Genomic DNA, 12,229 nt, shown 5'->3' with positions numbered 1-12,229 from the left:
AGGGAGAGGGAGAGGGAGAGGGAGAGGGAGAGGGAGAGGGAGAGGGAGAGGGAGAGAGAGAGAGAGAGAGAGAGAGAGAGAGAATATCACCACAGAGGAGACGGAGGGACAGAAAAACAGAGAGTCATGTACCAGACCACAAACAGGGCACATGAAGACACGTTTCCACGAAACACGGATGGGACAGCCCTGCCCACGGGGAACCCACCCAAGCCAAGGCAGAAGGTGTTACCAACTGGACAGAAGGCTGAGTGTTGAGATCCTTTTCCTGGGAAGGGATGGGGCTGGGATGCCGTTTCTTGGGGAATAAACTAGATGTTTTCTAAAATTATTGCAGGAACTTGGAAAGTGTCTAAAATCCTCTTCTGCCCCCTGGAGATTATGACACCGAAAAATTTCCGTCTCCCTCCAATACATCCTCTGCCTTTGTACCGTGGTGGAGGAATAAAATACCAATCGTTTTAAAGGGGGTTTTGGTAGGAGTGGGAACCAAGAAACCACCACCAAGCTCTGCCATGGTCAAGAGTCCCCTAGTGGCTGTTACACAGCCAATGGCAGCAAATGCCTTCTAAGCACTCTCCTCAAAAGCCAGTCTGCTGCCTTCCAAGCCCCTGGTAAAAGCCATGGGAGGGGACAGATGGGCAGCTGCAGCCTGGCTACAGTCTTGAGGGCCTCCCGGCAAGGTCAAAGCACATGGTTGTGGCCAAACTAAGTGCCAGGAAATCCTCCCCAGCTTGGCTTTCACCATGGTCATGAGAGGACTGGGACACAGCCTGGGAAACGGGGTGCACTGGATGCACTGCATGCCCCTGAAGTGTTAGGGTCAAAGGTAATACTCAGAGGAATTTTGTACCCTGCTGGGATGCACGATGACTCAGGCCACAGAATACATACTCAGGGCCAGCATACACACAATACAGGGCCTGTGCTGCATAAAAGTTGCTACATGAGATGGCTTTCAGAATGGCAGAGGCAGCCAATGAGATGCCAGGAGCGTCATATTAACAAGACTGCTGTTAATATGCTGGGGGACAGTGTATTCCAAGGACAAACTCTTGCAAGTTGAACATGGACTTGGGGATGGGCATGCAACATGGCCTCATCACTTCCCCCAGGAGATCCCAGGGAAAGGTCTCAGAGTCTGCATGCACGTGCAGGAGCCACAGGGAGAGCACACACAGAGAGGAGCGCAGCATGGGGATGTCACCTACCCGTCACTGTAAGACCCATCATGGCGGGAGGCGCTGAGAATGTCCATCTCAATGAGGTTGTCCTGCAATGTCCCTAGGAATGGCTGCTTGCCTAGGTTTCTATGCACACATGGAGACATGAATGAAGCAATGAGTCATGCATCAATGAAGGGGGAGAGTAGAGAAACACACAAAGTGGCTGACGGGTGCAGCTGTGCGTGAGACCAGCAGGATGCAGTTTCCAGGAAATGGGTCTGTATGCAAGCCACAAGCGCCCGGGGTCTGCCCGGCCCGGGGCATCTGGTGGGAGCGCTCTCCATACAAAGCTGTATGTCTGCCAGTTGTGTGCATCAAATCACAGATCTGACTGGTGAAGACTGACTATGGCTCAGGTGCTGAGCTAGGCATGTTATAGCCATTTATCTCAAGTCTTCAAAAGAGGCAGTGCAAGGAAGGCAGTGTCATCCCCATTTTACAGACGAGGAAATGGAGATGTGCAGAGGTCCCAGGACTAGCCAAGGCTACCAGCTAGCAAGGTTCAAAGCAGGAATTTGAGCCCAGGTTTATCTGGTTCCGAAGCCTGTGCTTTCTCCTCTACTTCACCCCGCCTACATCTGCTTTAACAACAGCCAGCGATGCGTACTTTGCTAGTCCAAAGGAAAAAGACAAACAAGCATTTTGGGCCATTTGCTTCTCAAGCTGTGGTTTTCAAACTTGCGTAAGCACCAGCATCCTCTGGAGAGCTGTGCTTTGCTGAGACCCAGCCCCAGAAATTCGGGGTCAGTAGGTGTTGGGGGCCTGTGGATCTGCATTTCTCACAAGCCCCCAAGCTGTGATGATACTGGAGTGTCAGGGTCCTTTGGCAGTGCAGGGACCTGGTTGATGACTGATTGGCGAGGACGGCACCCCACAGAGACAGAGGGGGAGGCCCTTTTGTCCCTCCACATGCAATGAGGGCAGTGCCGCATTTCGGGACCCAGAATGCAGGTAGACACACTAGCTATTTTAGTCTCAACCGTGTCTGCTAAGTGGCGTCACTCACACATGAGTGCATGGGATCCTGTTTTCTGATATTTCAGGATTGCTGCCACCTCCCTTGAATCATTTTGAAGAAGCCGGTGGTGGATGCAGCCTGCTGTGTGTGCCCAAGGGAAGGACTGACTGCAGAAAGCTACCTTTCAGGCCCATCCCTGCCAGGGACCATCCTTCTAACTTTGACCAGGTCGTGAGAACCGGCAAACCTAAATTCAAGTCCCTTTTCTGCTGCTTTCGTGCTGTGTGACTTTGTGTAAACACTTGAACCTCTTCTAATCTCATACTACTTTTTTCATCTGTAAAATGGGGCTAATAATACTAAGCTCACAGGTTGCTATAGGACCAACTGAGGAATGTTGGAAGCTTTTCAAGGGCTAAACAAAGATTACAGAAGTACTAATGCTAACTACAATAGCGACTACCTACCCTACCTCCACCGTATGCTTTTCACTGTCTAGAACTCTGCAACTATTATCCAGTGTACATCTTCCTCTTCACAACAACCTACAAAGTCTCTGCCATCATCTCTGTTTTGCGGGCTGGCATGGCAAGGCTTGGAGAATAACACTCCTAAGGTCCTACTGTACAGTAAACAAACGGCAGAGCTTGACGGCAGCCTGAGTTTGACGCTAGAGCTCAGGCCCTCTCTGCCTGTAACCCTGGGTCGCTGCCTAGCCTGTGGCTTTGCCCCTGGCGGGCCTCACAGACCAACGCGAGGGGTTGTAAGTACTATCTCAGAGCACCATTTCGTGGGCACTCCTGGGTACAGGCAACACCGTTTTGCAGCCGGGCCTGTGAGTACGCTGTGGTGGTGGGGACCTCCCCTTTGAGAGGATCCTGAAGCAGTCTGGGTCCAGCAGCCTGGGTGGCAGGTGGTCCTGATAGCGTTCACTACGCCTGGGGCATCCCACAGAGCCTGGGAGTTCCTGCAGGGGAGTCCCTCAGAGTGGCCCCATTTCTGCCCCCAGACAGATGGCCTCTTGATGGGAGGTCTTGTGACACAGTGGGAGGTACAAAGGCCCCGGGGTCAGCAGGGTCTGGTTCCATCATGCCCCGGGGCCTCAAGCAGGTGAGTCTGTCTCTGATCGTTCATAAACCGGGAGACTCACTCTCCTTAGAGATCCAGATGATACTTCTCCTGAAGTATCATCTGGCTTATGCCACTGCCCTGCTCTCATCCCTCCAATGGCATCACAGGAATAAAACCATAGTCCTTACTGGAGCCCACAAGATCTTGTAAGATCTGACCCACTGCTACCTCTCCAACCTCATTTTCTGTGCTACACTGGCCTCCTTGCTGTTTCTCCAACAGGCTAAGCCTTTGCTGCTATTTGCCTGAATCACGTGCCCCCAAATATCTGCACAGATCAGTCCCTCCCTTCTCACCCTAACTATAAAAGCTCCCACCCTACTCTTTCTAGTCACCCACCGGCCCCCTGCACTGCTTTAGATTTCCACACAGCACTAGACATGCACACACACACATATGTATATACGTATATGTATGTGTGCAAGCGTACGTGTGTGTGTGTGTGTATATATATGTATATAATACGCTTACTGTGCTTTTTCCTAACGCCATTTAGTTTCATGAGGGTAGAAATCTTAGGTCATATTCTCTGCCCGTGTGCCCAGTGTCTAGAAGAGTACCTGACACATGGAAGCAGGCACTCAAATAGCATTTGCCGAATACTGCAGATGATGAGGTATACACAAAGATAAGCGTGCCTGGCATATCGCTAGCATGCAGTTGGTGTTTAATTGAGGGTAGCACATGTGATGTTTTATTATTATTTCATCTATTCCTTGCATTTCACGAGGAAATTTTCAGCCTTCTTATAGTCTATACAGCCCAGCCTGAGCAGGCCCTAACTGCCCCTGTCCAGGGGCCCCAGGGATGAGTTCCTGCTGCCGCCTTAGGGCCTGAGGGTGGCTTCGTGGCACGCTCGCCAGAACATGTAGGAGTCTGGCGTGCATCACTAGGTAAGGACTATGCTCTCAGAGAGTCAAACCTATACTTAAGACGCATCAGAAACAAATAAATAAATACATTCAGGGAAGAAAAGACAAAGGAAAAAGATCAAAAATGTTAACAGTGGGGATTTTCCACTGTCTGGATCAAGAGTGATTTTAATTTTTAATTTTGTAATTCAAAAGGAAACAGTCATTTAAAAAGAGAGAGCAGACAAGTATCTCCTAAAAGTACAGATCTATTCAAACAAGGCAAGAGGCAATGCAAGAGAACAAAGGGTTTCTAGAGTGATAGAGTGCATACGATTTCCTGAAAGAGCGTCCATACCTGTGCTAACTTGGATGTTAATCATTCAGATCACCTGGGAGTTTGGGGGGACATGAGCACTTGCTGAAATGCTGCCCGTTCAGATGCTATTATTGCCTTGAAATAGTAAGCCTCATTCTGTACTTTCAAAACTGAGTTCTGGGTCAAATTATCAGGTCTCATTTGACTGCTGAGAAAACCAAGACCCAGAGAGACATGTGTCCTGCTCCCATCCACACAGCAAGTCAGTGGCAGAGCTGGAACGAAAACCCGGGTGTCCAGACTCCCAGTTCAAGGCTCCCTACTAAATGTCCTGTCTATCTCTGCCCCCAACACTCTGGGTTTCGGGTTCTTCTGAAACACAGAAGTGATGAGGATTTCCTGATGGGGACCCTGAGCTGCTGAGCCCTCTGTGGGTCACAGTCCTGCAGGGTCTCCAGCCACTGCTGCTGGGAGCTCAGGTATGGCCCCTGGATTCATCTGACCTCATGTTGGTGGGTGTTGTTAACTCATTTTACAGATATGGAAACTGAGGCCCAGATAGGTTAAGTGACAGCCTAAGATCACACGGCAGTGGAAAGCTAGAGATGGGACTCAAACTCAGATGTCTCCGGCCTCACAGCCCCAAGCTGCCTGTAAGGAAAGAGTTGCCGCTGGCTTGGAGAAGGAACTGCAGTGTAGTGCTAGACTGCTCTTAAAGCTCTTCTTAGAGAGGGGAGGGGACTGGCTCCCCTCTAAGCCTGAGGTGGGGGCCCTGGACCAGTCCCTGAGCTGCCTGAAGCAGGGTTCCATCCCTCTGACCCAGGGACGGTTGAGCTTGCCTCCCAAGCACAAAACGCATGGTTTTGGGGAAGGAAGTGGCTGGGGAGCTGCAGTGGCCAGTAGTTCTTCTGGGACTGCCCTGTTCAACAGCCCAGCTTCTCACCATGAGCCCACTGTCCTGAACCATGTTTCCACCCCCTAAGCCCTGGGACAGCCACCCGGTAGAGCAGGACAGGCAGGGATCACACCCCACACTCTGCAGACCCCCACCCCTGCCAAGGTGTGCAGGGTGTTAAGAGACTTGGCCAAGCCCACACTTAGAGTTAGTTATGGAGCTGGCATTTGAACAAATGGATGAACAAAGAAACAAAAATGAACCAGGTCTTCCCTGGCAATCTCATGATGTCACTCTTGATTTGCAAGATGTTGGCAGCTACTCACCCCTACTTCTACCACCCCCAGCCCCCAAGGAAAAGTGCAACTTCCTGTTCGTGGAACTCAAGGTCCTCCACCAGTGACCCCCATTTACTGTCATCTCCACTGGGAAGCCCCTGCAACTCCCACTTCACCAAACTCTTGACTCTCTCTCCAAAAGGCCAAGCTCCCTCCTGGCCTTTGCACAACTGTCCCTCATCTCAGAATTCCTTTCTCCCTGCAGATTCTACTAATGCATGCCCCAGGATGCTACCTTTAATAATCAGGAAGGCAGCACTGGACAGTGGTTAGGGGCATAAGCGCCAGAGTCAGCCGGCCTGGGTATGGCTCTTGGCCCTGCCATTTACTGGCTGTGTCTCCTTAGGCAAGTTACTTAAGTTTTCTGTCCTTCAGATTCTTCACCTCAAAAGTGAGGAGGATAATAAGACTACTTTTCTGTGCAGAAGAGTTAAGATAGCAGTCGTGACTGCTATCCTTCGAAAGACCTGCTTATAAGGTTGGCCCTTGGCTGGTGTCTGGGAACGTAGGGTTCAGGAGGGTTCCCACCATCAACTGATAAGAGGGGCTGACTCACTGAGTTTTATTTGTACAAACAATATGGTTTATGCTGAACACCTGCTTTCCTTCTGGGACTCTGGATTTCGGGTACTTGCCAGGCAGGTGATGTCCATGTGACCAGCCCCCAGTAAAAACCCTGGGCCCTGAGTCTCTAATGAGCTTCCTTGGTTGGGAGCTCATTAGAGCACCCAGTAAGGGCTCTCTGAGTGTTTGTTATGATTGTTATTTGAGGTTTCCAAGCCAACGGAGCCACACCCTCTCCTCTCCTCTCAGAGCATCATCCAGACAGCCCTGTCTCCATTCATTCATTTATGGGTCTGCCTCCCTCCCTAGACCTGCAGCTTCTTATGTGGCAGTGGCTGTATCTTATGCATGTCTGTGACGGAATCACCAATGACAGGGACAACTGTCCTTCCCAGTTCCCTGCGATGCTCAGGGGCTGGCCTGGCGCACCAGCAGACACCGTGTGCCAGTCTGGGAAGCGCATCAGGGCTGGGCTGGAGACCACGGGATAGTCTCCCATCCCTGAGGGTGGGCAGGGCTGTTCCCCAAGCTGAGTATGACCACAAAGTGGCCCCCAGGCTCCCAAACCAGGCCTGAGATCACATGAGTTAGAGCTGAGGTCTGGCAGCCTTCTGTTCCAGCTTCCCCTTCATCCGACAGGAGCCTGATGGTTTATTAATCAGGCAGTCCCTGTGGAATCAATTACGCGTCTGATGCTGCAGAGTGTGAAAGAAGTGGATCAGGTTTTAGGGGACCCTGAACACATGGCTCCCACCAGAATGGACCACAGATGCGCCTGCAGGGCTTAAAGCAATATCACACCCCAGCTCTGGGGAGCACAGGTAGACTCGATCTCCTCCTTGGGGGACTCAGTCACCCTGGGGGAGTGCCAGAGGCACAGCGGGGGCAGAGAAAGGAGTGGGTTAACCAAGCCCTCTCTCTCCTTCGTTCTTCTGCTAGCCTTCCTTTTCCTGCCAGCATGCAATTGAATTCCCCCCTGGTCATTCTACCAGCTGTTATGGTATTTGCTCAGCTATTTATTTTAGACTCTCAACAGAAACTCAGTGTGACAATTAGGGAAGGGTCTGTGGCTGTTTCTCTGGCATCAGGAGGCCCCCCGTTCTGGTGGGGCTTGGCAAAGCTGTTTAGGACAACGGTCTCAAACAGGTCCTGCTCTCTGGGGCTTCTAGGGCTTTGCTCAGGCTGCACCTCTCCAGGCCCTCCTTTCCTTCCTGCCTCTCCCTGGGGAATCCTGCTTTTCGACACAGTCACACAGCACCAGGTCCGTTGGGAAGTCTTCTCCGTGCCCCCACTCAAGTCTCAGGTGAGTATATGTATCCATTCATTTGTTCCATCATTCATTCACTCATTCATTTCACCTGTGTGTTAATATCTGTCAAGCCCCCAGCAGGTGGCAAGGCTGTGTTGTGCGCTGGGGATCCCGAGGCAATTAAAACACATTTCCTGTGCTTATCTCTATCCTACTGCAAGAGTCGATTCTCTTAAATGTCTCAGGCACACAGTAGGCATTGTGTGAATATTTACTGGACAACAAGTACTACATGATAAGCAGTTGAGCACTTACTGTGTGCTAAGACATTTGCAGGCATTATTTTAGGTAATTGCTCCAACATCCTTATGAGGCAGTATGGTAGATTCAAGGTGGATGAAAATTCTTGGCACTTCTGCCTTTGAGAAGTGGGGTCTACTGTCCCTCCCTTGAAGCTGGCTGGCCTGTGACTGCTTTGACCAACAGAATATGGCAAAAGTGACACCGTGCCAGTTCCAGGCCAAGCCGTTTAGAAGGATCAACGGCTTCTTGTCTCAGTGCAGTGGAGCCTTGAGCTGCTGAGGACAAAGAACAGTTCCCTGAAGGGAAGGCCATGTGGAGAGACCCTGAGACCACATCAGAAGGAGAGGGGCCCTACCGAGTCCAGCTTTCCAGTTGTCTCCCCCAAGGTGTCAGGCACGTGAGTGAAGCCATCTTGGATCCTTCAGACCAGACCAGCCAACAGCCAAATACCACTGATTGACCCCAGTCTATCCCACGTGGAACAGAGGACCAGCCCAGCTGAGCTCTTCCTGAACTGCTGATTCACACTATGAAGTACAATCAACTGGTGTTTTTTAAACCACTAAGTTTTGGGTAGTTTGTTATGTGGCAATAGATCATCAGAACAGGAATCTGCTAATATTTTCTCCCTTTTGGAGACGAAGACTTATAAGGTCTAGGTCCACAGCTAGTGAGCACTGGGGTGGGGGGTGGGGTCTGAGCATAGGGTGTGTCTGACCCTGAAATCTGTGCTTTGAACAACTCGCTACAGTGAGTGGACTATCACTGATGCCCTCAGAACATCAGGACAAAACTCACTTCTTCCAAGTAAACAAGAGATGGAACCTGTGATTTCCTCTCAATTCTTCTGGTGAGTAGGAGCTTAATAAATATTTTTGAATGGCTTTTTTCTTCACAGGGTTGATATGGGGAGCAGATATATATATATGGCAAAAATGGAAACAGCTTTTATAGCATGTATTTTAATGCCAGGCACTGTGCTGTGTGTTTCTCATACATTTCATTGACTCCCAACCCAAGAGGCATGAATTCTTAACCCAATTTACAGATGGGGACATCAAGGTTCAGAGACGTTAAGGAGGCTGTCCAGCTAGTAAGCATTAAAGCCAAGGTAGGAATCCACATCCATCTGATCTAAAGCCCACATCCTTCCCACCTCACCAAGTTGATCACAATTACTTTTGATTCTATCTGCCAGACTTGACATTGATCCCTCTTAAACTATACCTTGTTAGTTTTGTGCTGTCTACCAGTTGGTATGAAGATCTAGAATTCCGATTGTGTTATCCACTGTATTAGGCACCCCTCCCAGTTTTAGGCTATCTTTAGATGCACCGAACTCTGAGGTCACAGTGGAAACCTTCCTCAAACATTTCATCTGGGTCTTCAAGGACTTTGCTAGACCAAGAAGTGAGGAGGAAGGTGACTCTGGCAGAGAGCTGTGCAAAGAGTATGTGCAAAGGCACAGGGGCATGAAAGGCCTGGGGATTTGATGGAATACTGATAAATACACATATATGTACACTCACATATACACACATATACTGAATATTAAATTTACATAATTATGTTATATATGTGAATGGATTTAGAAAAGAAAGTGTTATATAAACATGAGTATATGCCAACATGTTAGCAAGGATTACCATTCGGTGGTAGATATGGGTGGCTTTCTTTTCTTGCTTATTTCCATTTCCTAACTGCTCTATAGAACATTAGTTGAATGATAAAGTATAAGAAAAAAGAAAACAAAGTTCCGTGTGGTTTGAGCAATGGATGTGGGAGGAGAGAGGGTCAGACAGGCATGTGGGCACTGGCTAACGAGGCAAGAGACTAAAGCTGGGACCACCTTCAAGTCTCAAACTAACCATCAGGAGAATGTCCTCTATCTTCCTTTCCCTTGAAAAACTTGGAGAACCCCCTACTTTTTTTTTTTTTTCCCCAAACCCCAGAATACCCTTTCTAGCAGCAGGGGAAGAAGAAAACAGCACATAGAAAAAGCACAGTGGCCGACAACAAGGAAAGTCAGCCGCAGCTCCTTGGCTCAGCATCTCGGGAGACTGGGAGGCCGCAGAAGGGTCGCTCCACCCCGGGACGAGAGCCACCTACTCTGATCCTATGTGAGAAAAATGAACGTCTAAAGCAGAGAGAGTAGCTGCCATGCTCCATGCAGGGAATCAGAACCATCTATTACTTGCTGGCTTCTTTCAACCAGCCATGTGCTGTCATTCAATAAGCAATTTGGAAATCATGGAGATCTAATTAAGCTACTCTGGGTAGGGAGACATACAATTATCTGACTCCGTCCGTGAAGAGAGCAAAGGAGGCACGCAGGAAAAAGTCACACATGATTTTAAAGACTGTCAACAGAAACATATTAATTAAGAGACTGGGGGCAGGTTGGGCCACATCTGTGAGAAATTTGCTTTTGGAAAAATGATTCTACAGGAGTAAAATGGCACGAAAGGACGTTGATCTTCTCTCACTGGACCCACTAGCTCAGTGTGGGAATATCACCGTCATGCGCCAGGCAGAGTCAGATGGGTACGCCTTCCACGTATAGATTAATTTCACTTCCTCAAATGTGGTATGACTTTTGTCCTCTTCCCAGATAAGGAACAGGAGTTTGAGAAAATCTTTGTTTCCCACTACTTTGAGAACTACTTTCTCTTTGAGAAAGAGCTTCCAAATGTCCAGCCTGGGACACTTTATCCTCAGTTTAGAGAAAATAGGAAAAGGCTATGTCCCCCAAAGCCAAGAGCGCTTATCTCAGAGTGGTAGGATTAGGGGTGCATCTAACTTTCGTCTTTATATCTTTCTGCGTTTTCTCCAGTGGGTTTGTATGGTTTTTATAACCTTAAAAACAATCCCTTCTGTTTGGGAAAAATAGTGGCTTAGCAAAGGGAAGGAAGAAGGCTATGAACAGAGGCTGACTGAAATCCCTGAGCTGAAAGAAGCATTCGAGGAGGCTGGAGGAAGGGAGAGGCAGAGAGGTCCAGGCCAGGAGAAGACGGTTGGCGGTGTAGGGAGACAGCACTGCACCCGGAAGCTGGGCCACCTGGGTTCAAATCTCAGCTGTGCACGGACTGCCTACCCTTTTTGAGTCTCAGATTCCAAGTCTCTTAAATGGGATCACAATAGTAATACCTATTTCCTAAAGTTGTGAGGATTCTATCATATCCCACATATGAAAGCCCTTGTAACCAAAACTCAAATGTATCAATGTTAGGAATTATTAGGGCTTTGGGTAGAGAGGGGCTAGGCCAGAAGGAGAGGAGGAGAGGAGGTGAGGGGAGATAGCAGTCACCGAGCACCCACCGCAGGCCAGGCAAGTCCATGCCAGGCAGGGGGTGACCAAGTCACGGTAGGGAAAGGCAGAGGTGTGGGCCCAAATCAAACCCTGGGAGCCTGGTCTCTGCCACATGCCAGCCCTGCTCACACACGTCAGCTCTCATCTACTGTTACAACAGCCTTCTCCAGTGAGCAGCAGACCCGTGGTGTATGAAAGTCACCCCCCTACAAAGGGGGTCAGCAAATTGACCCAGGTCATACCTTCAGTAAGCAGCAGGTTAGCCCTGAACTTCAGGGCTGCTTCATTCCCAAGGCCCAGCTCTCTCTCCCCTACGTCATCTCACCGCCCTTCTCCTATCCCTACGCCGTGGCCCAGACCCCAGCCGCCCCGGCCGGGCCAGGTGGTGGGCACACAGCGGGGCCCCTCCAGGGCCCGAGGGTCTCAGCCCGGCCGTCCCGCGCCCCCCGCACCTGGTCTCCAGCGGGATGTTGCTGTTGAGCAGCCAGTTGTCCTGGGCGTGGACCGGCTCCTGCGCGCCCCCGGCCGCGGGCTCTCCGGAGAGCGAGTGATCCGTGGGGGCCGGGCTTGGGTTGCTCCTCGGAGTGAAGTTGCCCCGGTTCAGGGAGCTAACGGAGGCCGCGTGGTGCTGGTTAGGGGTGTGGGCGTGCGAGAGCGGCAGCGGCGGTGTCCGGAGCCGAGAGTGGTTCTGCAGGCCGCCCGGGGGATCTAGGGCACAAACACGCGCAGTCAGCGGGGCGGGGACGGCCCCACGGGGACCGCGCGGCAGCAGCCGGGCCAGCCGCAGGCACTGGCAAACCGGACACGGCCACGCGGTCAACACACAGGTACCCGACAGGCACATATTGAGCACCTGCTCTTCTAGGGGCTGGAGATACATCAAGGAGCAAAGCAGACAAAACTCCTGTCCCGGGGCTTCCCTGGTGGCGCAGTGGTTGCGCGTCCGCCTGCCGATGCAGGGGAGCCGGGTTCGCGCCCCGGTCCGGGAGGATCCCGCGTGCCGCGGAGCGGCTGGGCCCGTGAGCCGTGGCCGCTGGGCCTGCGCGTCCGGAGCCTGTGCTCCGCAGCGGGAGAGGCCACAGCAG

The 12,229-nt window shown here is 50.9% G+C and overlaps 1 protein-coding gene across 1 annotated transcript in view; it reads right to left on the bottom strand.

The window, feature by feature from the left end:
• Positions 1-12,229, bottom strand: part of TENM4 (teneurin transmembrane protein 4) — a 758,990-nt gene that overhangs the window by 235,348 nt on the left and 511,413 nt on the right. The window contains exons 8-9 of the mRNA XM_055091504.1: positions 11,597-11,852; positions 1,212-1,310 (exon numbers count right to left, since the gene is read on the bottom strand). Coding sequence (XP_054947479.1) covers positions 1,212-1,310; positions 11,597-11,852 — 355 coding nt within the window. The remainder of the gene's footprint in view (positions 1-1,211; positions 1,311-11,596; positions 11,853-12,229) is intronic.

This window comes from Physeter macrocephalus, chromosome 16, assembly GCF_002837175.3.
Source record: "Physeter macrocephalus isolate SW-GA chromosome 16, ASM283717v5, whole genome shotgun sequence".
Taxonomy (NCBI): domain Eukaryota; kingdom Metazoa; phylum Chordata; class Mammalia; order Artiodactyla; family Physeteridae; genus Physeter; species Physeter macrocephalus.
Note: the sequence above shows the minus strand (reverse complement) of the source record. Positions and strands in the feature narration are given on the sequence as shown.